General features: G+C 40.3%; 2 protein-coding genes across 2 annotated transcripts in view; one reads left to right on the forward strand and one right to left on the reverse strand.

Moving 5' to 3' along the window:
• Window positions 1-25,054, forward strand: part of TG (thyroglobulin) — a gene marked incomplete at both ends in the record, with an annotated part of 151,375 nt that overhangs the window by 90,035 nt on the left and 36,286 nt on the right. The gene's annotated exons all lie outside the window — the stretch shown is intronic.
• On the reverse strand, window positions 1,023-22,820 carry SLA (Src like adaptor). Its single transcript, XM_080611421.1, has 8 exons — window positions 22,706-22,820; window positions 17,725-17,819; window positions 11,750-11,849; window positions 8,296-8,382; window positions 6,892-6,995; window positions 5,742-5,873; window positions 3,749-3,881; window positions 1,023-2,788 (listed from the first exon to the last, which is right to left on the reverse strand). The coding sequence occupies exons 2-8, from the start codon at window positions 17,783-17,785 to the stop codon at window positions 2,569-2,571; spliced, it is 837 nt and encodes a 278-aa protein (XP_080467547.1). The 5' UTR covers window positions 17,786-17,819; window positions 22,706-22,820; the 3' UTR covers window positions 1,023-2,568.

The raw sequence follows: 25,054 nt of genomic DNA on the forward strand, positions 1-25,054 counted from the left end.
TGGTGTTTGACTTCATCTTTTGATTAATCACTTAATTTACCAGGGCAATTTTGATGTAGAAGCATGGATCAATGGTATGGGTTGCCTCCATCTCTTGCAGGAGGCTGTGGAGGGCAGACCTATTAGGTGTCCCCTCCAGGCATTCCCTGGTGGGTATCAGGAGGAGAGTTCCCAGCTTTCTCCACCCAGTGCAAGGGAAGACACCAGGTCCCTCCTGGCCATTCAAGCAGGTCAGCCAGTTGTGGAAAGAGGAGATTTATTGCCCTACTGAAAACTGCTCCAGTCAGCTGACATGAACCCTAAATATTCTATGATTAGCTACCCTTTAGATCCCCTTTCTTCCCCCTTTTCCCATTTCTCTTTTTTTTTCCCCCTATACCACCCTCATTCCTTCTCAAACAAACCAACCACCTCTCTAATTTCTCTTTGTTGGCCTCAGGTTTTTTACATCTCTACCCAAATTTGGTATTTCTGATATTGTTTCTTAGGTAATCTCAGATTTTTATGGAATCACCTCAGTGCTATTGGCCCTTGCAAGATCGTCTTTCCTAAAAGGTCCCAAGTATAGTTTTTCAGTTACTTGTGAGAAATGGCCAGACTTCACAGAATTTCCCCCGACCATCTGTGAAATCCAGCCATCCCTTATGGCACAATTCATAAGTTTTTGTCACCTTTCATTGTTACTGCGAGGGTGACCAAGCAGTGGCATAAGTTGCCTAGGGAAGCTGTGGAGTCTCCATCCCTAGAGATATACAAAGCTGTCTGGATGTGGTCCTGGGCAACTGGCTCTTGGTGGCCCTGCTTGAGCAGGGGGGTTGCAGCGGGTGACCTCCAAAGGTCCCTTCCAACCTGAACTGGCCTGTGACTTTGTGGACCTGTTGTCACTAGAACATATCTTATCTCCTTCCTACAGAGCATGTTCCAAGTGCTGCCCAGTTACATGGGCTCTTGGATTCTTCCGTTGCTTTCCATCAAAGATGCCTTCTGTCAGTGTCATTGCAAGACTGGGTGTTTGTATTAATTGCACATGAGGTTTTCCATTGTCTAAAGACAACACAAAGTCACTACTAGGTATTATTTTAATGAATAAATACAAGTCATGACTTGACTTAAAAATCTGTAATGCTCCCCATATACATTTCACTGGGTAAAATGCAGTCACCATAACATAGTAATGATCAGTAACAGTAATGGGATCATACAAACACCTAGAGTTCCTGAGTTCATCTTGCTTTGTGATTTTCAATGTTTACCAGCCAAATTACATTCATCCACAGAATTCTGAAATACGTTTAAACAGGCTGTGAACTATTTCGATCTCTGAATCTCTCTTGCTAGTGCAAATGATCTGTTAAAAGATCTAAAGGGCACACAGATTTGTACTGAGAAGTATTTACAGAGGATATATATATGTATATGTATAAACCAAATTCTCTATCTCGAAACCTTCATTACTCAACTCTGTGCAAAAAGCTACGACAGAATATTAGATTGGAAAGATCTTGGCTTGATAACATGGATTGCAGCATTTTACACCCCCAGATGTGACTACTTGATTTAGAAAACAATTGCAAGTCAGGTTCAAAGGACCATGCTAGCTGCTCCTTCAAGGGTACATATATATATAAAAATTCTCTAATTTGTGAAATTTCGGATAACCCGGTTACGAATCTTGAAGGAGTTTGATGAAATGTGTCGTTACTATTTGACGGAACTCTCTTTAGATAAGAAATTCAGAAAACTCTTTAAAATCCACTGTCACTGATTTGCTGTCTTAGTTTAGTTATTAAAAAAGCTGCTATTAATATAAATATTGTACATAAATATGGGGGTGCCTTCAGGACATGAGGTTAAAATCTGGTCCTCTACACATAAAAGGTGACACCTTCACAAGCCTACCTTTGCAGTTGGGCACGATATTACCACATTTTACTTTTAAATTAAAAATCTCTCTGCTCTTTGCTGTATATCTGTGAGAATATGAGCAGATGAGTTAGGCTTTTGCTTGTACTCTTAGCTCAGGGTTAAACAGGAACTGCTTTTCCCAGTGAGTTAACCCTGTTCTTAACTTTATGACCATTTTGTGACACCACAAGCCATTCTCCTTATGGAGAAGAAAAAGGTTCCTGTTTTCATTGTAGGTAGTTCTGTAAAGATAGTTTTCAGCATTGTGGAGAATACCCGAGTAAGACTTAATTTAAGTTCTTGAGCTATAGTTAGTCCTTCTGTAAGCAATCACCTTTGTACAATGCTGGACATGTTGAAGAGTCATCTGCCTCACTTGGCTTTTGACTTTGAGTCTGTCTCAGTCTATCCTGCTTGTGATCAGGTTCTAATATCTGGTGCACTGGGGATGTTCCCAGCATATGCTGTGGCTGCGACAGCATCCTTAAGAAGGTCTCTGGTTAACATTCAGAAGAGAAAATGCAGAAGCATTGCCAGTATTTAGTCATTGGCAGGTGTGCTTCTACCTCTCAGCCTTTGAAGGACTGCAGAACCGAAGAATGCTCTGGGTTTCTCTTCTAGCTCCTCAGTTTTGTCTTTTTTTAACTCCTGGTTGTCTTATATTTAGTCCTCATAGTATGTAGGTGGTAAGTGAAGGGTACTCTTGCGTTTGCACCCCGTGTATATGAGGGATTGGGCTTTCTTCTTTCTGGCACATGCAAAAGAAGTGTTGTCATCCCCTGTTAAGGACAGGTACGAAGCGATACTTTCCCTCAATCCATAGCTAAGACAAGAGTCATCCATTGCTGCCAGGGTGCTGTCAGTATCTTCAGTCACCTCCAGCCTTTAAAAGAAGAAAATTTTGTTACCATTTCAGCTACTTGAACTGAGCCTGTTAGTATAATATTTACAGTTGTTAAACCAAATTATGTTAATTTTGAGGTATAAAAAAATTCCAGTCTCATAAATCAGGAGATATTTCTGCCAGTGGTTTCTGAAGCAGTCAGTACACCAGAGGTATCTTAGTATCTAAGTATTTTTCAGCATCTGAAAAGGAAATAACATCTACCTGCTTTCTTTCTTCTTAACCTGTAGGAAAAACGGCTTCAATACTGCACTAAATTTTCTTGCGTTTGTAAGCAAATGAATATGCTTTGTGAAGGAAGAGTGGTAGAGGGAAATTTACACTTCAGAAAGAAGAGGTGCTTTTGTTTCTGAAGGTGGTTGTTTCACCAGCTTCTGAAACCTGACCTACTTTCTCTAGTTGCAGTCAAGATACTAGAAGTCTCGGGAACCTTGAGGTGGGCTCTGTATTGAGAGACATACAGCAGGAAAGATTTATACTGGGATGTGTTCCTTGAATGTGTGCTGCTTCTTGGATGGTCACCATGTGAACAAGGGGGAGCCATTTCTGACTGTTGGAGCTCACCTCTAAGACATTACATGTTACTGTGCCATTGGTGGTGGGTCTGACTAGGCTTTCTGGCCTGGATCTTACTCCTACACCCTTGGTGGGGAGGACTCATGAGTCCCAAAGGGACTGCTTATGTGGCCACACTCTTAGCTGGTTAGGAAAAATGATAGTTAACTATGCTTCCAAAGTTAGACCAAGATTATCAGTTAGAGAGCTGGACATCCAGTTTTCATGGGTTAACGTGCTGCCAGCAGCTTTGAAGATTGTCTGCTCTTTAAAACTGATCTCAGGAGAAGGAAATGTCTGCTCTACTGTGTTGTAAGTACAAGTATATACAAGGCTGGAAAAGAACCCTTGTTGTTTCTGGCAGCCTGTGTTGTAATGTGGTACCTGTGAATATTTCTCCAGTTGAAGTTTTTATTCCGCATCACCACAGGAGGAACTTGGTTCATTACACTGTTGTTGTTAGTGCACTGGGTAAGACAAGGCGTTGTAAGGACACAGCAGAGACCATCAGCAACTTCTGAAGAGGGAGATGAATACACAGTTAGTCTTTGTTCACTGGTATCTTCACTGTTTTCTTTCCCTGATGCATGCTCAAATAAGCATTTTTTGGCACAACAGTAGGACTCAATAAATTGTGTGTTGTCAGCAAGGTCACTGTGACATATTCCTCATACCTTTGCCTTTTAATTTATCATGGGGCATATGTCTCACAGTACAAGTGAGAAACCGAGACACAGAAAGATAAAGTGACTTGCCTGAAGTCTGGAAGGAAGCCTGTGCCAGAGCAGGGACTTAAACCCAGGTTTTCTGAGTCCTCAGTGAGTTCTGCTTTTGCCTCCCATTGTCTCAGCCATGCAAATAGAGTGTAAAATAGGTGCAGGATGCAATCACTTAGGTTGGATTGTATGTGCACTATTATGCTGTGGAACATAGCTATGGAATGAATCAGGGTTCACATGTAACTTTCATCTAAGTTCCTTCTCTCTGTCTTCTTGCTCCACTAGGAACATTGCAAATATTCTTCTGCTCAAGTAGAGAGCATCATGGCTGAATGCTAGTGTTTTACATCTCTGAGCCTTATTTTGGGGTGAAAATCTGTTATCCTGTCATGGTGAGAGAAGGTGGAGAGCTAAATCTCACTGTGTCTCCTCTTACACATATAACTCAAGTAAAAATTGTTATAAGTTCTCCTCACCCCAAATTTTAGCTTTTGACTGTTTGACCGCTTCTAAATGGAGAAAGATGTCAGCTAACTAGAATGTAAAAAATACCCAAACCAATATCCTGTAGAAATTCTGTTTATATCATTGGAGTTCAAAGTTTCTTTTGCATGTTTTGAATATGAATATGGTTTTTCTCCCCAGTTTAGCAGAATACTCTTTGGTAAGAAACTTTTTCATTTACCTGTGAAATATGCAGATATGGTAGCTTTGCACTTCTGTACCCATTACTAATTAAAACACAGAACCTATTGTTCTTTTGTAACTTTTATGCAATTAACTTATTGCAATCTTCCTTCCTCATTTTAAAATGTTCTTATTTTAATGCATGGTACCTGCAGCCACTTAATTGTGTCATTTGTCAAATTATTTCTCTGACACATGTTAAATTGTCATGAATCTGGAAAAATATCATTGAAATGGGTGTCATCCACTGGACTGATGTTAGTAAAAGTGACAGCTCAATCTAGATTTGAGCTAACAGCTTGAGCCCCTTGAGACATCTTCTGCTGATAAAATGCAGCCATGCTTTTCTAAAGTAATAGGGAAGAAACTAACAACATTTCTGAGAATTTTCTGTTGCAGATAAGGTTGTGTTGATAAGGCTTCTAAGAGAAATGTGATTGCAGAACCTGGTCTTGCATGTCCTAATGCTATCTGTTTGTCTATAGGGTAAATAAGTAAATGGAAGACACTTCAATGCTGGTAAACGTGGCCTTGGGACCCAGAACCATGACTTGCATCTGCACAGTATAACCTTTTCGTGCACCCAAACTTTAACTTTAGCTGTGCTCTCAGAGGACTGGGTATCCCTGCCCTGTGCTAACCTCCAAATTGTATTTGGAAGTTGTCTAGCAAAGTTCTAGACGCTAGTGTTCAGACCAAACAGTGTTATCGACATGGCCATCCAATATCATATTCCAGTATGGGTAATGCCTATCTGTCTTTATTTAGCTGACTTCTTGGGTTGATTTCAGGGTAGCATATTTTATTTAGGATAAAAAATAAAGTAAAACATATAAACCAGAAGTTTTTCTATTACTTGTTCTGTGGCAATAGTTGCAAGTCTTGGACAAAGGCAAAACTTATTCTATATCTTTGATAGATAGTTTTACAGTTACCAGTGGAAAATATGTCTATCCTACAGATCTTCTTACCTGAGTAGTGATTCACAAGGTCTTCAAGGCACTGGAAGGTTTGCCGTGGAGAGATGTAATACCAGTTATTTGGAAGGCGGAAGATCCTGTAATGTTTTACTTGTCTGTGCCTCACTGACAAGGAATATAACCCTGGAGAAAGAGAATAGCTCATTACACCAAAGTAGAGCCCTAATTCTGGATGGAAACCAGTGACCAACACCAGATATTAGATGTGGTGCAATGATCCAAAAGGTTCCAGAAAGATCTGGAAAAAACTGAGTGGCCATCCTAATTTCTACTTATATAGTATACTTCATATTTATACTTAAGTATAACAAAGAGAACAAAGTGCCCGACATCAGGGCCTGAGATTTGGATTGAATCTGGACTTGAATTTGCCTGTTTCTTTGTCTAAAACTATTTGTTTTAAAACTATTGTTCAGCATGTGGTTGGTAAGGATTGAAGGTTGATCCGTAATTTCTTTCAATTTAGGATAGCTATTATGACAGTAATTGGCCTGTGGTGTGGAAGAGATCAGGGTAGATGGTTTATTATTCCCTTCTGACTGTAGTATCATGATATTAGCATGTGTTCTGGTGCTTCAAGAAAAGGGAACACGACACGTTGCTCAAGAGATGTATTCCCATTGAAGAGCATTGAAGTGTAAAGTGTATTCAATAGAGTTCCCATGTAGCAACAGAATTGCTATGAAAGAAAGTGAAATTGAAGTCATGTCATTTTTTAAAAGTAAATAGAAGAACAACCTGTTTATATAAGAATTTCACTTATCAACCACCCCACTGCTCAGTGTGTGTTTTATAGCTTCTTCAGGCAATCTTTCATGGACTAAGTTAAATCTGCAACTTTTCCTCCATTTGAAAGGTCCCACTGCATAATAAGCTTTGCATGAGACCAAAGTAAATAATAGTGTTTGAACAACTGCGTCTTTTTTGTGCTAATGCCTGTGGAACTTTCCATGGCCATTGCTAACCCTGTTGCCAGCACTGACTGGTGAAGACTGGTAGGCTGCACTGAGTACCTTTGCCTTTCCAGTGCGTACGTTTTCTGGTTTTGGACTGATCCATATGAAGCAGGACAATGAGTGAATTAAAGAGCTGTAAAACTGTTAATGTCTGAGATCAAAGGCTAAAAATGATATTTTCTCACCTTTCCTGGTTTCACTCTCTCTGATCATGAAGGAGCCGACCTTGGTGTTGGGTAGCAATAGAAGTTCTTCTGCTTTTTCTCTTCCCAACCCTTCAAATAACCAGCTGTGAAGCAGGAAAAAACAAATTCTGAAGTCTGGACAGCAGTGAAACAGAGAGCAGCATGTGGCTGTGAACGTGCAGTATTAGCCAGGAAAAGTGACTGCAAAAACAACACTGTAGCTTTCTATAGTTATTCTCTCAACTGTGTCCAGGCATATTTTCCCAGTTTATGGAGAAAACCTTGCTCTTTTTGAGGTTCCATTAACTTCTGTGAGACTAGAGAAGAGTGAATAAGGTTTGGATTTAGGGAAAACAAAACCTTTCAAGCTGCCCTGATCTGAATTACTGGGGACACATCCATGTGCTATATTGCATTACTTAAGTTCCTCTTTTTCATTTAAACCATTTTTTGTTAACCCAAAAATATGTTTGATTCTATGGTGAATAAACCCATACACAATACAGATATTCTGCTTATGCTAAGGGGAAAAACAGCCAGTTAAGTAAATTGGCTTTGTGGATAAGGGAAAGTGAAATTAGCCCTAGATTTTCACCATAGCTTGGTGCACTGCTGTAGACACAGGTAGTATCTAACGGTGTAAATGATCTTGCTCGGCTGGAGCAGGAGTTACTGGCACTTTATTTTAAAGTTGTTCTTGTGTGTTTGATTCAGTGTGCTATCAGCCAAATGGTCTTGGGGAAGCTTCAGAAAGTAGCTTCCATCATTGTGTCTGTGCCTTGTCTTTGTGAAAGCATCTCTATTTCAGGAGGATGTAAAAGTATATTAAAATTAGAGTGCTTTCATAAATCACAGTGAAGTTTGCAGTTCATCTGCCAGAAAGGTTTTAAGTGTGTTTAATGTTTTTTTTTCTGACTGATGTCTAGGGCAACAAGAAACCTCTGAACCACCCTTAACTTTTCCAGTGTGAGAGTTTACATTCCTGAATGGCTTATTAGTCTTACTATTTGTTCTTTTTGGTCCGTTTTTTTCATGAGCAACTCTAGCTTAAATTTTACTTTTTGCAAATATTAAAAATTCTTTCTAAATAGGGTCTTTTAAGTAATGTCTTTAAATTAGAGATCAGTCCCTGCAACAGAAGTATTTAAAATATATTACATTTGAGGGGTTCTTTTTACCCTTTCCAGCATTTAAAACTAGGATTTTCCTTTTCATAGAATCTAAATTTAGGTGTTGATTTGATGTTCTGAGATTTTAAAGGAACTATTTTAGACTGTCAATAAATAAAATTTCTGTCTGCCTAGTCACTATTGGCATTGTTCTGATTAAGACACTGAATAACTGATCAGCACTGTATATATAGAAGCGTAGTGTTGAAAAGCCATAGGAAATGCATTTACTTACCCGTGGTAAACCTTTGCTACATATTTTCCTGGAATATAGTTTTCTCGGCCTGTTGTGAGGGAATGGACTCTCCACCAGCCTCCTTCACTGTGTGAAAGCAAGAGAAGGGATATTTTCAGATGTACTTTCAGACTTTGTCCTCATTTTAGGCATTAGTTCAGACATACAGATTGGCCTGTAACCTTCTGTTTTCGTTGCTGAATCTACGTATTCAGAAAGGGACCCAAGTTTGTCTCATTTAAGATAGTTCCATTTCTAAAACTACATCAGGATTAAATTTGGACACAGAAACAAGCTCCATTTGTTCCATTGAAATTACATCAGTAATAAAATATTTTTTCTGTAGTTAAAAGAGGAAGGGTAAATATTCAGTGGTTAAACCATGCTGTGCTTTGCCTTCCCACAGCTAGACTTGTATTGGTATCCAGGATATCCAGCTTATGACTGGGTATGCTATGTCTGGATAGCCCTGTAGTCACTCCTGGAACATCAGGTTAGAGATACTCAGCACCCTGTCTGCCTGGGAACAGGTTTTCAGTCTAACAGGGTCATAGTTTGCTCTTTTCCTTCTGTTCAGTGAGTTGCTGACCAAACTACAATAAATAAGATCACATAGCTGAAACTAGGTAACTAAATGTACGTTTTTTCAATGATATATCTTAGGTTCTTGCTGTGATACTGAATGGTGATTTTGCCTTTTGAATCCCTCAGGGAGGGCACAGTAACATGTATTTTCACAGGGATGCTGTGGAGATTTAGCAATTAGTGCAAGGATGCTGATGGTTGATGAGCTCTCTACATCTTTTACTGTAAGAGTTTGAATCCGAGTAATACTGCTTGTGTTTGAATGCTGGTTTTGTGGAGGTTCATATAAATGCTCCCAAATAATGCCTGGACTTCAGACCAGAGTCTGAGCATATGTCAAAACAACTGAGGTGAAAACACTTATGTTTTACTTTCTGAGTTATAGCTGCTGGGACCATGGTCCAGAGTGTATATGCTAAGGGGAAAAAGGGAAGTGTCTAGTGCTCAGAGCTGGAAATTTCAGATCCCCACATGTTTTGCTTGTGGGTTTCCAGCTGACCTGAAATGATGTATAAGATGTTTAGGTTATTTTGGGTGTTTTTCCCTACAACTCTCTCAAACAGAACCAAGAACTGCAGTAACAAAACCCCTGATAATCCCAGCATCTCCCTCCCTTCAAACTAATACTGCTAATCCTGAAAAACCCCTATGATGATTAAAAGTCTTAAAGCATCACATCTGTCATGGGGCAGGAGCCACCTAACTTATGTAGATTGGGGAGATCATTGGAGGGCATTTGGTTTGACTACTGCCACTTAAATGCAGTTGTTCATAGAATCATAGAATAGGGTTGGAAAGGATCTTGAGATCATCTAGTTCCAACCCCCCTGCCATGAGCAGGGCAAATGTGGAGAGTGAGACACTTTGCCAGTGGTGCTTGTCTAACCGTGCTGAGCCAGAGCAGTCACAATATCTGTGAGGAGTTGTGTTTTCTACGGGGGATCCATATATCATGCTTCTGCCAGGACTGGTGGGGCTGGTTGCCGTTACATGTAATTGCTTTGGTAGAAGGCTGTAAAGCTGCCATTACAAAAGCAGCACGTGCTGCCTGCTTATGCTGTCTCCTCTGTGGAGACTCTTCATCACCCATGCTGTGGTCATGTCTGCCATGCCACTCTTCACTTCCACTGCCTTTGCTTCTTTGAATTACTTGAGAAGATTATGCCTGCAGCCTATGTGCAGCAGGAGTGCAGGCAAACAGTTCCTATTACCATCAGCGCATAACCCAGCAGAGAAGAACAGGTCCTTCAGGTCACTGTGCTTTGCATAGACCATTGGAGCGTCTTGTCTTCTGTGAACAAGCCAATTCAAAATAGGAAGAGGAAAGTTCCCATCCAGGCTTGCTTTGACTCTTATTTACTATTAGGAGAAGCTCTTGATCACTGCACAACAGACAAACATGATAAAAACTGCTGCTACAGAAGCCTGGTTCTGTTCGAAGCTTTTCATCCAGTAGATCACACTATGCAGCACATGTATGCATATGATATGCCACAGATATAATTCCCATTGATACATGCATATGTAGTTATGTGGTGTTGTGAGGGCTTATAGGTGATGAAAGCTGGAAGTGAGGCTTTAACCTGGAATTTCCAAGCTAAAGCAATTGTGCCATGTTGTGTGTGTTACGCAAACTGCAGCAAGGTTGAAACAGCTTGAAGTTACCAGAGAAGAATTCCCCTGGTTTAGGGAACCTCTCCATCAGCAGAAAATTCATCTAGTGGTACTGTACGAGCCTTGTGACCTCTAGGTTCAGGGAGGCAGGGAAAGCACTTTGTCAGCAGAACATAACTGCAGCCATTCTGGGTCAGACCAAAGGTCTGCATAGCCCTGTATCTTATTGCTGACAAAGGCCACTGTGGGTAATAGTGACCTGGAGCTGAGTCCAAGGATTCATCAATTGTCTGTGATTCTTTGAGTACTCAGTTCTCTGACTATTTGATTTCCTCGGGTAGAGAATTTTCTTTATGAATTTAGAAATCCTTGGATGACTTTTCCGCTAGGATGTGTCTGATCTCCCCTTGAATCCATCTGCTCCACCAGCTGCAAAAATGAAGCCTTTCATTTCTGTTTAATCAGTGCAAACAACGACTGTGGGGCTGAGTAACTTCAAGGAGGTCACTGTGTGCCAGTATAAGTTGTGCATAAAAGAATATCAGGGCTGCTGGCTTCCATTTTTCAAGAAGCGTACTTACTCCTGTGTGGCATTGTCTGCACAATGCTTAAGGTCAATCTGAACTAGTGCTCTTAACCCTACTTCCTTTTGGGGCTTCTTAATTATTGAGTGGAACTACCTGGGAAATCTTTGACCTATTTTTTTTTTTTCACACTAAGAAAAGGTAGAATCAATTAAAATATTTGAGAAAGAAAAAAATCCACTATTTTTAATTTATATTTGTTAGAGTTGCCTTAGGGTGAAATTCTAAGACCTCATCATAAAAAGCTGTTAGAGAAGAAGGATGAGAGAGAAAGTGAGATACAATTGACATAGAGAAATTTGGATAGAAAGCTCTTTTTCCATATGATTCAAACTGATTTTGCTCTCACTCTGTTTTCCGCTAACATGGGGTGATACTTTCTCAAAATTATTTTTCAAAGCAGTACTCTTTTTTGAGTCCTACTTTAGAACAGAGCCTGAATCCACCTTCAGAAACCGTGTCAGAGGAATGCAAGGATCAAAGAACAATCTGAAACCCCAACTCCTTAAACTATAGGGAAATTTGCACCATGACTAAGTGACCTTCCTTGCAAATTCGGAACTCAGTTCATTTTGCTGAAGTGCATCCAGTTTGGACAACATGCACATAACAGAGCTTTGCATCAATTGTAACAAAACCTGATTTAAAGCCAAAGAAAGGGGTTAACTTACTCTGATAGCACACGTAGTTTTTCCCCTACATGAAATATAGGTTGGCTGATGTCTGATGAAGGATAGTCATAGAGGACAGCAAGGAAATCACTCTCCTGACCTGTTAAAGAAGAAAGAAAATGTCACGTAAACCAAGACAAAGCTCTGAAGCAGAAATGGATTTTTCTTTATATATGTTACATTTTACATGGTAGGTCAAATGGGGGAAAAAATCTCACTCTGAAATGTCACTTGGTAAACATAAAGAGCTAAAGATGAGCCTGTAACGTTATAAGAATGTGAAGATACTAGAAATGAAGCAAGTCATTTGGTTAATTGTAAGCAACTAAATTTAGACCTCTGTTTTTCTAGTAATTACCATATTTAAAGGACATATTCAGTTTGAAACTAGCAAAATTAGTATTTATAGTATTAGGAAGTAACCCAGTTTTATTAATGCCACTGTCTCTAAATGCCTTCAGCTACAATTTTGAGCCAAGCTAATGCAGTACAGTTGAGGAAAGGAAGATGCATATTGAATTGTTACATCGTTTAACACCACTGATAGTTTTCAAATGTCTGAAATTAGTTTAGATCAAGGACAATGACAGCGTGGCCATTATTGCCCATTTCCCATCACTTAAAAATTAGCTTGATGAACAGCCAGCATGCTTTGATCTTCCTCATTGAGGGGGAGGTAATAACTAAGGGTAGCACATGATGCCCTTATCTTCAATTAAAGAAGAGCAGCAACATGGGTGTTTATAATCAAATCATTGTACAACCACAACTTTCAGAACTGAGGCCAGTAAAGAGATAAGATGACCTTTTACTTTACTGTGAGGGTGGTGAGGCACTGGAATGGGTTGCCCAGAGAGGTTTTGAATGCTCCATCCTTGGCGGTGTTCAAGGCCAGGTTGGATGAGGCCTTGGGTGGCATGGTTTAGTGTGGGGTGTCCCGGCCTATGGCAGCGGGGTTGGAACTGGATGATCTTAAGGTCCTTTCCAACCCTAACTATTCTATGATTCTATGATTCTATGACTCTGGGCCTTGCAGCATTGTGTAGGACACTTGGTGGTCTCCTGGATTTCTGAAGGGTGGAGGAGGCACTTTGCACAAGATGGGAACTACAAAACCATCAAGAGCTCCTCATCCAGCAGGAGCCTGTGGTGCCCAGTAAATGCAGAAGTCCTGGCAAGAGGGATTGTGCAATACACTGCCTGCATTTCTCTTGGAAGCGAGTCTCTTCCTTCTGCACATTGCAGTATGCTTTACCAGCACATGGGGAGACAAAGCTTTCCCTCTGCCTTCAGCAGGATCAGCACCTTGTTCCTTAGTAATACCACCTAGGAGAATGTATGCAGATATAGATTGATTTAGGCACTTGCACACTCTGTGCAGCTCAACATATGCAAAAATGGGAATGAATTCAGGGAAGGAAAGAATGAAATTGCCCTGAGAGATAGACACACTGCTGCATCTTATATTTTCTTGTTTAATACAAATTCCTCATCAACTTGTCTTTAAGGAAGACAATTCTTTAGGGAAACTTAGAAGCAGCATCCTGACTGAATGCTAAGACTGATTCTGTTTTGAGCCTCTGTCTCACAGGGCCTTACGAATAACTCACAGTGATAATAATGAAAGACTGAAGGAAACATGCAAGTCTGCAGGAAAGAAATAGTTTCAAGAGAAAAGATTTTATGCTTGTTATCCTTACAGCAGTGATGATATCAATGTAAATGTTACAGAAAATGTTAGGTTAAAACGAGTGTTTTCTCAGTTGACTTTGAGTAGCTGTTTGTTGTTATGTTATAGGGACCTGTGTTATGCAAAGTAGTGGGTCATTTTACCTGAATAATCAAAATGACTGTAAGTCTTGCTGGCCTTTACCCATTAAAGTAGCCCCACGACACAATAAGTGAGCATCCTTATGGATGCATAGATGACTCTAGAATAGACATTTATCAGTTTGAGAGTGTGTTTAGTATCAGTATTGCTGTGGTTTTCTCAGTTGATTAGTGTCACTGAATTAAACAGGACTAGCCCAGTACCTTTGTATTAATCAACCAATTGCTATGATTAGTCTACTGTAACTTATTATTCAATTAGTTCAGCTATACTGAAGAAGTTCTGCGCTAAGCATACCTTTGATTGCTTCCCTGTTCTGCACTAAAAGTGACACCTTCTCTGTCTATGAAACTGCTTGGTAGCTGAGGCTAACAAGACCTAGGTATTGGTGCTGAATCTTTTTCAACAAAGCAAGATCTTCACCCAGGACTATAAGAAAAATATGCCAGAAGGTATGCTGTAAGAACTGCAGAATAGGGATAAAGTGCCATTGCCTAATTTCTTGTAGCAGATTGTTAGACAGCAGTTGGAAACAGAAAGCCTTTTTTTTTTAGCTTAATGACAATGCCTTTAGCAGTGGTGTTTTTGAACTTATGCTCTTTATTTATAAGTGCTTTTTTTCCCTTCTGAAAGGGTGGAGAACAAGTGCTTTTCTGCTCTCCTTCCTTGCGTACCAGTGTTTTGCATGTTGTTGTGCACTGAAGGGTACATGATTTTTTCTCTACTCTGGAAAGATCCGTGTTACTTTACTTACACTTTCGTCTTTATATTAGTTTTTGTTTCAATTGTGCACATGAATTTGTAGTTCTGAAAAGGAAGGAATTAATCATAGTGTTGGCTGCTGCATCCATACAAACATTACCCCTTAAACTGCATGTAGTTATATTAGAGTGAAAGTAAAGGGGGTTTGTACTACCCAAGACATTCTAACCTTCTCACTTTAATTGGTATTTAAATCAAACCTCACTGGGTGTTTTTGGTCATGTAAAATACCCCACCACTCTACAACATTTCACAGAACCCATACTAGCTTCTTTCAAACACAAAAGCCTTGAAACAGGGACTAAACAAATGACATTGTTTCACCACTCCCAAATTTCACAGTGATTTAATTTGATCTGATGAGCTCCCCACACTTTTAAGTTGTAATAAAAGATAGAAAGCTCACCTGAGTTTTCCTAACAGAGCCTTTCCTCTGCAGGGTGAGCGTAGGTTGCATCTCAAGTGGAACAATTCAGAGTGGAAAGATCGAAGCACGCTCATTTCCACTGAATCTGGGTGTTAAATCTGGATGGGGTTTTTTTTTAGGAGTAGCAAATGAATATGAAATACATGCTAGCTCTGTATGTCTGCATCCCTGGATGTCTTGCAAAGTGTGAGACTGAACACTGCATGCTTCAAATTATTCACTGTGAATGGACTATGAAGCGCTGTAAGAGAGAAGGGAGAGCATAGGCAGAGTGTGTACCAGAGAGGGTAAAGGAGGGCACTGGTGTGTGTCTGGGAGGCTGTCTCTATAGCAGCCATAAGGTGTGGTTGCAGAATCACACTGCTGTACCCAAATTAGATCTGAACCAGCCAGCTTGGGAACTGAGAGTTATGCAGGTGCAGCTCAGTGAGGATTAACCCTTGATTCACAGTCTAAAGGGAGGAAAGAGCACAGGGTGGGCTCACAACCGCTGATAACCTCTTGCTGCTGTAGCTGCTCTGTTATGAGTACAGGGATGCCCTGTGCAGTCATATTTGGAGTCTAAATGCCTCCTTGGGATGTGCAGCTTATGCACTGTTTCCTTTCTCAAGAGCAAGACTGATGCACTAGAGGTGAAGAAGCATGTTTTGCTTTCAGTGCAAATCTTGGGCAGCACAAGGTGTTTATAGGTGTCTAAAGAACACATTCACACTGCTTTTTCTAATAACTGTTAGGACTATTCTAAGTCTGTAGATTGGGTCCTCCACCTCACTTAATGGTGGTTCTTCATGGCCTGGGGGAAATCCTCAATGTTTGGAGATGTAATTTGGAATTTGATCTGCTCAGGAAGACAAATAGATACAAACTCATTGGATTAACCCCAATATAAACTTTTAGTACTAAGTTCCTTTTCTAAAGTCTGTTTTTATTGGATTGGATGACAGTACTGATGTTTGTATTCCCAATTTCAATTAGCAACATCTAAGCCGTTATGAAAGATGCTGGTCTGATCCAGACTAAGAGCTGAGTAGGCTGTTAAATCATATAATCATAGAATAGTTTGGGTTGGAACGGACCTTTAAAGGTGTCTAGTCCAACTCCCTGCAATGAACAGGGACATCTTCAACTAGATCAAGTTGCTCAGAGCTTGGTCCAAGCTGACCATGATTGTTTCCAGGGATGGGGCTTCTACAAGGCAATCTGTTCCAGTGTTCCACCACCCGCATTGTAAAAAAATTCTTTATTATATATAGTTTAAATCTACCCTCTTTTTGTTTAAAATCATTACCCTTCGTCTTATTGCTACAGGCCCTGCTAAAGTCTCTCCCAATCCTTCACATAAGCCCCCTTTAAGTATCAAAAGACAGCCATAGGGTCTCCCCAGAGCCTTCTCTCACTATTTCTTCAAAGGAAAGGTGTTCCATTGCTCTGATCATTTTTATGACCAAAAAGCTGCTTAAACATAGGTATCTGGTGCAATTTCAGCTGTGTGAACCTCTGAGACATCCCTACAGCCTTGTTAGATGCCACTGCGGCTATGTGAGACTTGTTCCCTCTCCACATGACAGCCAAAGGTCTGGCAGGATCTAACGTAGCACCTTTCCAGATGTGCTAGACGTGTAGAAGAGTGCAAGTAGATCGAGCCCTGAATTCCTAAATGGGTAGTTCCCCCATACAATTCCTGTGCTGTCAACGTTTGCTGACTTATGTTTCAGGGGAATGTTCTATTTACAGCACTAGAAGCAATGCAGTTGGCTTTAACCTTGTTAAATCCTAACTTCTGGCAGGAACAATTCAGACTTGATCAGAGCTGTGGCAGTGACCCCTCACTGCGCTGTTTGTCGCCAAGGCTCTGCTCTGAGTGCGTGCGTGCCTCTATTTTGATGGCCATGGTATTTGTGACAGTAGTTGTTGGGAATGTCAGCATAAGACACTCTTCTTCACGAAAAAAACCCCAACAAACTGTCTATTCGTGTCATGGGCCTCTGTAGTGTTTGGTCTGCGCTTCATTGCTCATATCAGCTAGTCCTTGGCTATGCCAAAAGCAGGGCTGGGCTCCCTTCCAGGACTAATGTAACCAAGCTGATTCCCTATCCTTACAATAATGAGCAGCCCAACCAGACCATCTGTCACGGAAAACCCCAAACCTTTGATTAATGCCTTCTCCCTCTAATAAAACCCCCAAAACTCCAAACAATCAAAACTGTTTTATCTTCCTCACCTTTGTGGGGGGGATGTACTGCAGCTCTTGTACCCGCTGTCTCTTGTATCATGGTGTGAGAGCTGGGGCTGCACTGACTCCCCACCTATTCACTGGCAGTTTGGAAGCAGCAGGTCACTGACCTCTGCTGCAGATGCATGACCACTACTAGGCTCCGGAGCGGGCTTTGCAACCTGATTTTTTCACATGTGGATGCAGAGGGTGGATGTGTTGCATCCTCCTTTGGCAGCTCAGCCTGGGAAATGTGTGTTTTGGTATAACCTGTATTGATAAACCTAGCGACAAGTTGGCTGTACGCTGCTTTTAATGCAGCTGTCTGAAAGTGGACTTCAGGTTTAGTGCAAGCTTAACATGAAGGTTTTTAACCTTAAATGAAGCAACCCTAAATTTCAAGAGCAAGTTTGTATAAAATATCCCATGCAAGTATGTCAAAATACATTATTTCTGGTTTCTGAAATAGCGCTTCAGTGCTTTCTGGGTTGGAAGGAATGTCTTTCAAGGAGCACCAGCAAATACCGGTTTTAACATTTGGGGGTTTTAATTAAACTACTTCTTGGAAAAAGAGCTTGAACATACCTAAAAATAACCACTGTTTCATGGATGCCCTCTTTCTCTCACAGCAGTCTTGCACTTGCATGCTTTAGCTACGTCAGGCGGATGAAGAAAGACGTGGAGGAATGTACCATGTATTTTGAACATCTTTGTCTCTTGAAAGAAATGAAATGCATGCTTACCCATTTGGCTCGGCACATTTGTCTCTTCGGAGGCTCTTGGTGTTTTCATGGTATTTCCCATTGCGCTCTCTAATTCCGTCAAAGCTCTTTCAGAACTAAATCAAAGGAGACACTGAAATGAAGCATCAGCATAACACCTGCTCTGCCGACAGATGAGAAATGACCTAGTTTGTGTGTCTCCAGTTTTGTGCAGTTTTGCTTTTGTGTCAAATTCATGTGAGAGTTTTACATACTTGCTAAACTCTCACCACCCTGGTGCTTTTATCAGGGGAATAGCAGAAAACCACAGCTAGGGAAGTTGCTCAGAAGAACGCAATGTAGTAAAAGTTTCCATTACCAGTACCTCAGCACAATAGGAAGTCACAGCAAAGCCATGCCTGCACAGTTTCATACACAAAATATTCTTTTCAGCATTTGGAGCTCTGAAGCTACAAAGAATAAGGCATAAAGCCAGTGGTGAAAATTCTTGTCTTTGAAAGTCTTGGTGGATGTACAACAAACAGGATCAGAGAATCTTGGAACTATATATTGTGAAAGGAAGAGTTCCTTCTCATGGCTTTACTGTACCCATCCTAATTCTTCCCTTCAGAGGTCAGAGGAAAAACCCATTGGATGTGGAATGTGTCTTATGTTAGGGGGTATTTTCAGAAGCACAGGAGAATAAGCTGTATCTGTTTGTATATTAAAGCAATATCACTTAACACCACTATCTGATAGGTAATTATTTTAAACATATGTCAGTTGACCTATGAAAATGATAACAGGAGCTCCAGCAGCATCGTGTGGGTATTCTGCATCTTTCAGTCTTTTCTAGCTTAATTATTTCAAAGATGATTACTGCCTTTGGAATGCTGCTTGTTACTTATGACAGGCTGGAGCCTGATGGTGCTAGCTGGGAAGGTGTCTAACCTGAGAAGCACTACTACTGAAATCAGTAAGACTCGATCAATAAGATTGTCTTATTCTAAAAGATTGGCAGAATTTAGGGTATGGCTTAATCCCATAAACTTTTGATGTCTGACAGTGGGTATAGGAAGACACCCTACAGAATAAAATGCCTTTTGAAAGAAAGAGAATTCATCTCCTAGCCAATGCAAGTAGATTAGTGCTAAAACAGATGGTAATGCACAGTTTGACTCTACCTCATCTGATTTTCAAGCTTCCTAGTTCTTGTTCCCAAAGGCTCTTTGCTAGAAATCTCTATTTCATCAGCCAAATGGCATGTTACCCTTTCACTGCACTCGGGAACTAGCTTGTGGCACATCTGTAGGATGCAGCTGTGCCAGGGTCTTTCTGACAAGTGTTTGAAATATGCTTTCACAAGAACAAAAAACTGTTTCATGGCTTGATATAAGTAGTCTAGAAACTGAATAAAAAAAGCAGCCTTAAATTTAAATAAACTCATATTTGGGTACTCATATTTGAATAAAAGGGGCTCTCAGTTGAAAACAAAATCATTCTCTGCTTAAATGCACCTAAGATTCTGAAACTGAAATCAGAATTCATTTTGGCAGGCACTGTGTACTTCCAAGATTATAATTTCTTGAGCTAACTACGAATATATTTTTTGCAAGACCTGATTTGAATTTCTTCAACATTTTTCTCTGTTGTATCCCATAAAGAATAAGCATAGGAATAGTGCAGCCAGTATTTTGGCTGCAGATACAATAGATGTTCCTGGCTCATGTTCAACTTAGCCAGCAGAATTTCTTGGGTATGGCAATAGAGAGCTCAATAGGGCTGAAAAAGTCAGCCAGAGAAGTGGAATAAACACCTTAAGAGATAATCTCTGCTGAGCTCTGTGCTGTAGTAGCTGCATTTCTGCAGTACTTGAAAAGGGCAGTTCAAATCTGGCTCAATGTATAGTAAGCAAGCTGCAGTTACCAAAAATATAGTGCAGTTCCAGATAGGTGCCAAGCGTGGCAGCATAAATATCTTATGCGCATCTGTAAATTTAACACATGCAATTGTTATTTAGATGAGAATAGTGCTTGAATTTTGTGTCACAAAAGTCTGAAAAAATAAGAATAAAAATCCTACCTCTATGTACCCCTTTATTCTGGGTCTTGGTATTTGAGAGCCAGTCATCTTACTGGCAACCAGACTTATGACAGTGCCTTCAAGGGCTTTTTTTCCTACTCTTAAGATACCGTGGGCACAGTTTTCAGGTGTGCCTGAGTCACTTTGGAAAGTAATGCATAGCATTTGTACATGATGGAAAGACTTGTAAATTTTACATCACAAGCTTCCTGAAAGCACGGCATATTTGAGCAAGGCACCTTCATTTTCCTAGATGGTATCTAGGGGTCAAAACTCCAAACATTGCTTTCAAAACACCTACAGTGGTTTTGAAAGTTTGCTTGTATGTAGTTTGTAACTAAAACGCTTGCTGTTTATTGCAGATGGGTGAAGTACTGGGCAATGGGCATGTGTCTACTTTGTGCAGAGCACATCCAGAAGTGGCTTAGCTCACTTCTGCTATACCAACCATTGTTCTTCTCAAGGGAGCTCTGAAGTCAACAGGACAGAGCATGCAGCTCAGTGCTGCTACTTTAGATGTAGAAGAATCTGGCTTACGGAAAATACAAGTGTTACAAAGTAGTTACAGGAACAGTGAAGAGCAATGAAGTTTTGGTCTTTGATGTCACTAGCGTGACAGTTTGCTGTGTCTCATTACATTTTCCATGCTGTTTTACTGCCACTAATTACCATTGGTGGCCACATAAAGTCTTGAAAGGAACAGAGAGTTCAAGATGTTCTCTAGTCATAGCAGAAGCGTTCAATAAAAGTAAGCAAATGGAAGGCTGTGATCACCGCTGTTAATTCACTTATCCAAAGTGATCAAAAAGAAAATGACAGATATCAGACTGTTTTACCACTAAGGCCACTTGTCATTGTGCATTTGAGCTGAGAAAATGCGTCTCTAGGCCAGTCAAAGGTGGTGGAGTGAATACCCTGATGTATGGCTAAACTCTGACATTTGAAAATGAGATGAAAATGGAAGAAATTGGAAGTTTTGTTTGAAATGGGGAAGGGTGGGGGCAAAACATTGTTTCTCCTTGCTCATTGTCAGTGGTGTATCACTGGTTTTAGAGTATGAATTAGTATCCTAACTATCCTATTCTATGATTCTGTGATTCTATTTCTAAAACAACAGTGCACATGACTTTACGTGCGTGATGGAACTTAATGCCTTAAGTAGCTGGTGCTTGCGTTGAGTATCGGCAGTGCAATACAAATCCATTGTATCACTAGATGATAAACTATGGTGGTTTTCTGAAATGTTGAGATACTCTGCAAAAATGGACTTACAGGAAACTGCCCTGCATCTTGTGGCCGAGCTGATTTTTTTTATCATTTAAATCAATAGTGGAATAATGTCAGTGTTATAGATGATATTCTTTTGAAATGGGGAATCTGTTCCAGGCACTGCATCTCACTTAAAGTTGGTGGCTGTTTGGGACATGAGTAGAGATGGCATCTGTGTGTTATTGAAGCAGGTAATTATGCCAGATCCAAAGAAAATCATTCACCAAGGCAGATTTGGGAGGAATTAAGGAGGAGTGATAGACTCTGAGCTCACCATGTCTATCAACCCAAAGCCCAGCATGGAGGAGTGTAGCTGCTATTCAGCTCAGAGGAATCACTGTGCTGCTGGGCTGCAAACCAAACTCTACCTGCAGCTCTCCCTACTCACAGGCCACCTCCTCGGGCTTGTGTGGAAATGTGATTTTAACCATTAAGATCACATTTTGCAGTCTTCTGTACTTTGGTCCTTTCTTCTCTTCCCTTTCCATTTGTACAGTGCTGCTTAAGGAAGGCTGGTTGCTGCAGCCATAGCTGTTGCAAACACACAGCTAGTGAGGTTTAGTGATCGTTACTGCTTTATTTTTGCTGCCAAAAGGAAGGTGTAGATGCACTATAGCCCCCGTCCTGCTTTGTGTCCTATTTGTCAGTGGCAGAGCTCTTGGCAGATATGAACTCTTTACCTGTCACAACCAGAGTCTCACTGACCTATATCATGTGTCCCAAGAACTTGTACAATTTACACCTTCCGTTCCTGTGTGCAGCACATGTAGCAAGAATTTCCTCTCGCAGAATCTGTTCTCTGAGCAAACATGCTTCTGGAGCAGTTAAATAGCGCAGCACATAGGAGAGTGCATTGCTTTGTGAGAACTTTGTCAAAGTTATATTTGAAATGGTTGAGAAATAATAAATGAAATGAAAATAATAAGAGAAACAAGAAGGCAAGATAAACACCTGAGTAAAGCCCCTCTTCATGGAATATTGCAGACTAGTAAAATTAGGACATTCATCATTCCTGAGATGCTACACCCTATTTTTTGTAGCCTGATATTTACATCTATACCATCGGGATCTTAGAATTTAATTCTCAATAAGATTCACAGGTAATGTCTTGAAAATAAAAGCACCAGCATCCTTTTATTTCTCATTTGGGAGGACAAAAAGGCATCTTAGATTTCAGAAGCTGTATATTCATTACTGAATTTCCTTTAATTTGCCATTAATCAAAATGAGCATCCTTTCGGCTCTGAGGCACTTATACCTTTGCACTTAAAAGAACAAGATAATGCTGTAATCAAGGTAATTCACAGAAACATGCAACTATGAAACAACACAGAAATACCACATTATGCAAACTTCTAACACTGAATAAAAAGCCCACTAATCTGTGGGCTCATATTTTGGGTTATAGTGCAATGCAGTTTGCTTCAGCACCAGGTCCTATGCATCGCTTACTGTAAGCTTTCAGCAGAAATACTCCTTGTCCCTTCTATCTTTAGTACCACTCCTTATGAAAAGGATCAAGGCAGGCTTGATTTCTACCTTTGGTGGTACTTGAAATCCATGGTCTGAATATTGTCATTGTCAATGAAATAGAACTCCCTTTTATATAAATAAAATTGAAACATTTGGTCCCATATGCAGACAATCTAAAATGTATCAGAGCAATGATTACCTTTAAATGCTAGGCATGCTATTCCAGGTTGCAGTATCTCTCATGAAAGCCGTAGTCATAATACTGCTCTCATGCTGCCAGCAAGGTTTAGCTGATCAAGTCGAGGAGCAGCCGGTCGAATGAGTGTGTTGTGAAGTTCACGCTGTCATGTAGAGCAGCATTTGCCAAACAGGCCACATACTTCCTCTCTGAGAAATAAGGAAGGCTCAAAGTGTTTGCAACAGATGAGGTTCCTGTTGCAAGTCACTACTCGAGACACTTTTTATCGGTGGGCTGAGAAAAACAGGGAGGTTTTCAACATGTTGCATGGCTGGTTTTAGCAGATATAAAAAAAATGAGCAAAATAATCTGTTTTACATTATCTGCAGAAAAAAGGCTTCTTTTCCTCTCTTTCTTGCTTCTTCAAAATTTATCTGGTACTCTTCAGTCCCCAACTGTTTCATTTTATGTAGCTTTGCTAGTTTTCTTCATACAGACAGGAAGAGGCATAAAACTTTGTTTTGTTTTCCACTCTTACTGAGCCTGAATGGGAATGTAAGGTTTGCTTAATTCTTTACTCTGTACCCCAAAATACTTCTGTCTGCAAATAATTGAAGCTTAGTATCAGCATCAGCGATGAAAGAATATGGAGTGAAAGCCTGTCTTCTGTCTATAAAGCACATTTTTGTATCAGTTGTACAAAGTGCAGAAGTAGGAGCCTCAGAAGCTCTCATCTCAGTATCTGAAATCATGCAGGAATATAATACTGCAGATATGAATACAGAAGTCAAAGGGATTTATTAAGGTTTGCCCTTTAATAATTAGGATGTGATCTGAAAAGCTCGTATACCTTATTTTGTATATTAAAATTACAAAACCAAACCAAACCTAAAACCCAAACAAAATGCAGCAAACCCAAATAGAGTTCCTACTTCACACCAAAATAGCTCTGAGTAGATGCTCGTTGTAATGCCAGTGTGTTCCATGATGAAAACTAAAGCTGACAAGTGTGGGAGCCATTGTGTAAGTGTTATTGGAAGCAAGAGACACTGTTCAAATTCCCAAAGCTGTGCCAAAACTTGGAACTATGGTAATTTCAGGACAATATCCTTTCTTTTTGGTGGGCTGTGCTAACAGTCCTCATTCTGAAGGGTCTGGAGAGCATTTAGTGATCTTGATAATGAAATCAGTCCACACCACACAGCTGTAACAGCATTATAGGAAATCCTCATGGGAGCTGGTTTTGCCATAATATCCCATGATTATCTCCACCAGTTATAGTTATATTTTGATTGGTTAGGATCTTATTGCTTTCTTCCAATCAAAGGGCTGTGATATGCATGTTCCTTAATGGCATTCATTGAATGGATTTACAATGTCTCTGGAATTCTTAAAAGATCACAGGCTGGGGGTGTCTTCACCACACATGGAAACAGGCAGGGGGAGAGTTTTGCCTTTTCCTGATCCTTCCCACCAATGTCTGCCTTTGGCTGGCTCTGATGGTCTTTGTGCTTCTGGAAGAAGTAAGCTTACATCCTAAGATGAACTCGTGAATGGGGCAGGTGTCAGACTGAGCAGGAAAGACTGGTCACGCTAAAGAAGAGATTGTACTTGCTTGATAGAATATGCTCCACTGGAAACACAATAAATCTCAGCCACAGTTTGTACCATGCTTGTAAAGGAACAGATGAGTTCGCAGTGGAGGGAGGTAAATAAAATTCTCCATTTCCATGTCATTTCTGCCTGTTTCTGATGGCTATTTATTCTTGTGTAATGATGAGAGCTGGTTTACCCTTTCAGTTCATTCAGCTAATAACTTGTTTTAGATGATAAGATAATCGATAAGCTAATGTTTACATCTAAATGGAAGAAAGTTAAGTAAGGCTTTATATGTCATCTTTAAAGTATTCATATCCTGTTGTTCAAGTCACTAACCTGACACAGGCCTTCTGTGAGTTGCCTGAGAGGCAAACACTGCATTTGTAGGACTACCTCTGATTATAGCAAAGAGGGATTTGCTAAGACTTCTGTGTGAAAAAAAGAAATCTTCCTTCTTCAAAATTTCATTTTTGATAGAAGAGAGATAACCCTCGCCTTCCCCCCATTTTAGTCTGGAAATCACAGTTCTATTAGATGGTTATGGAGGAAAAACTGTCACCCTTTCCATTACTGGACTTACCTGCCAATTCCCTGTTACAGTCCATGTGCTAGTGTTTGCCACGTGTCTGCCACATAGCTCCTTAGCTGTGACAGAGACTTCTCGAGTTGGTCCCAAGGTTTTCTACTCCTCCATGTGCTTGAAAACAGACTGGGTCTGAAAGCCTGGAAAACTGACATTAATGTTTTCACATAGAGCCCTGCAGCTTTGGT

The sequence above is a fragment of the Psittacula echo genome (genome assembly GCF_963264785.1).
Source record: "Psittacula echo genome assembly, chromosome: 2".
Taxonomy (NCBI): Eukaryota; Metazoa; Chordata; class Aves; order Psittaciformes; family Psittacidae; genus Psittacula; species Psittacula echo.